At 41.4% G+C, this 1856-nt stretch overlaps 1 protein-coding gene across 1 annotated transcript in view; it reads right to left on the bottom strand.

Annotated features, from left to right (window-relative positions):
- Nucleotides 1–228: 228 nt before the first annotated feature.
- LOC122194095 (RANBP2-like and GRIP domain-containing protein 8) overlaps nucleotides 229–1856 on the bottom strand; it is a gene marked incomplete at its 3' end in the record, with an annotated part of 3909 nt that continues 2281 nt past the window's right edge. The window contains exons 2-4 of the mRNA XM_042895013.1: nucleotides 1719–1786; nucleotides 1124–1235; nucleotides 229–381 (exon numbers count right to left, since the gene is read on the bottom strand). Of these exons, the coding sequence (XP_042750947.1) occupies nucleotides 229–381; nucleotides 1124–1235; nucleotides 1719–1786 (333 nt within the window). The remainder of the gene's footprint in view (nucleotides 382–1123; nucleotides 1236–1718; nucleotides 1787–1856) is intronic.

The raw sequence follows: 1856 nt of genomic DNA, 5'->3' as shown, positions 1-1856 counted from the left end.
AGTATGACTGAAAGCATTTACACAGTATTTGGGAATAACAGCATCTCCTACATTCTACAGCTTTTAATTCAAATAAAAAAAACCTAGAAAGCAGTGTAGTCACATAATAGAGGCAATATTAATCTAATCTTGACTTCTTGGAAACTACTACTAACATGGTTTTCCCATCAGTTACAGAAACTGCAGTTTCTACTATGCACAGAGCAGAGATTAGGAGTTGGAATTTACCTTCAGTCTGTAAGCAGCAGGACTCCCAGGGAAGAGCCTGGCAGCTTTCTCAACCCAGTACTTGGCTCTTCCATCAGTGATGTTGTTACTACACAGCAACTCTGCAATCTTCAGCACAAGATCTTTCTGCATTGGATTCAGCTCCACAGAACGCTGGGTTTCCCATGCACAAACACAAGAAAAAAAGGTTACTGGTAACTTGATCTTGCAGTCCATATAGAACAAGAAAGAAAATATGCCCCCAATAAACAGACCCAGCAAGTCAAGTTAGAACTATCAATAAGTATTTTCTCACTACTTTCAGAAAAGTCTCCTTTTTCAAAGGCCACCCTTGGTTTCTAACACCCAGACAACTGCTGGAATCCAGAACACCACAAGAGAAATAATGCCAAAACAGCTCCTCTGCCTCTACCACCAGCTGCTGCTCTACTCAGACCACTGCACGAGGAGTATCTCTAGTCTAACCTAATGTGGAGGCTTCTGAAAATCAGAATTAAGTCAGAAAGACTGACAGTACTCCACTGAGTGGCAACCAGACTTTTGTGCATATCCTCTCCCTCCCCAAAGCCCAAATAATGAAACGTTGACTGGATTTCACATTGACACACTTGCCTAATCAAAAGTGTGTTTGCCCTGTTCCCTCTACCTCTGAGGAAACAAACAAACAGAAAGCCCACCACCAACAAAAAGCAAACTGTGCAACTGAGAAACACTCTCAGTCCAGGCTTTCAGTAGCAGCTGCATTACTGCTGTTACCATAATCCCTACTACAGAATTCTACAGGGGTCACAGATTCTTCGTCCAGGGGGAAGAAAATCAGAGCAGGCAGCACAAAGATCAAGTCCATTTCAGATGGAATAAAGCAGGACATCAGGGAGGTGAGGGAAGTGCTTACCTTGTAACACCCAAAAGCTTTTTCTATGTTATCCTGAGCTTCATAAATCTGTCCCAGAAACCTGTGAGCTTTGGGATCTCTCTCTTGGACACTGAGATAAGTAGAAATGTATCTACAGAGTAAATAAAAAAACAAAAAACAAAACAGAAGGATCAGTACTGCTCAGTAATACAAGACCCCCCACAGCCTGCAGCTAATGTGGGAATGTAATCTGTCATACAGGACATCCAGCCATATTTAGTTCTAGGTGCTTGATCTAGACCTTCAAGTAAGGAACAACATTGTTTCTACATGTACAGATTCTACCTATTTGCCTGCAAGTACTGGCCTTCATTATAAAGCAGTAGTTCACAGAAACTGCACGAAGGCCGGAACACAGTGGCATAAAAGACATTCCAGCCAGGTGAATTCTTACAGCACACTATGACTGCCCATCCTTCAGGCTGCTCTTTTAGGCAGATTTAAACGGCATCCAATTCTCCCATTTACTGCTACCTCAGAACAGCATGAGAATGGTCTTGATTTCTCTGCTCCACTTCACTTAGCTTTTCTATCACATGTTAAAGAACAGAACAACATACGTAACATTTATTACCTTTTAGCAAGTTCATATTCTTTTATCTCAAAATACAGCTTAGCAAAAAGGAATCCTTTCAACGATCTCTGAAGGAAAGAAAACAGGACAGGTACATTTTAGATATACAGTACTGCTGAAGTAATTGAACAGGGAGAC

This window comes from Lagopus leucura, unplaced genomic scaffold, assembly GCF_019238085.1.
Source record: "Lagopus leucura isolate 7727_CA_CO unplaced genomic scaffold, USGS_WTPT01 35060-0_obj-0_obj, whole genome shotgun sequence".
Taxonomy (NCBI): Eukaryota; Metazoa; Chordata; class Aves; order Galliformes; family Phasianidae; genus Lagopus; species Lagopus leucura.
Note: the sequence above shows the minus strand (reverse complement) of the source record. Positions and strands in the feature narration are given on the sequence as shown.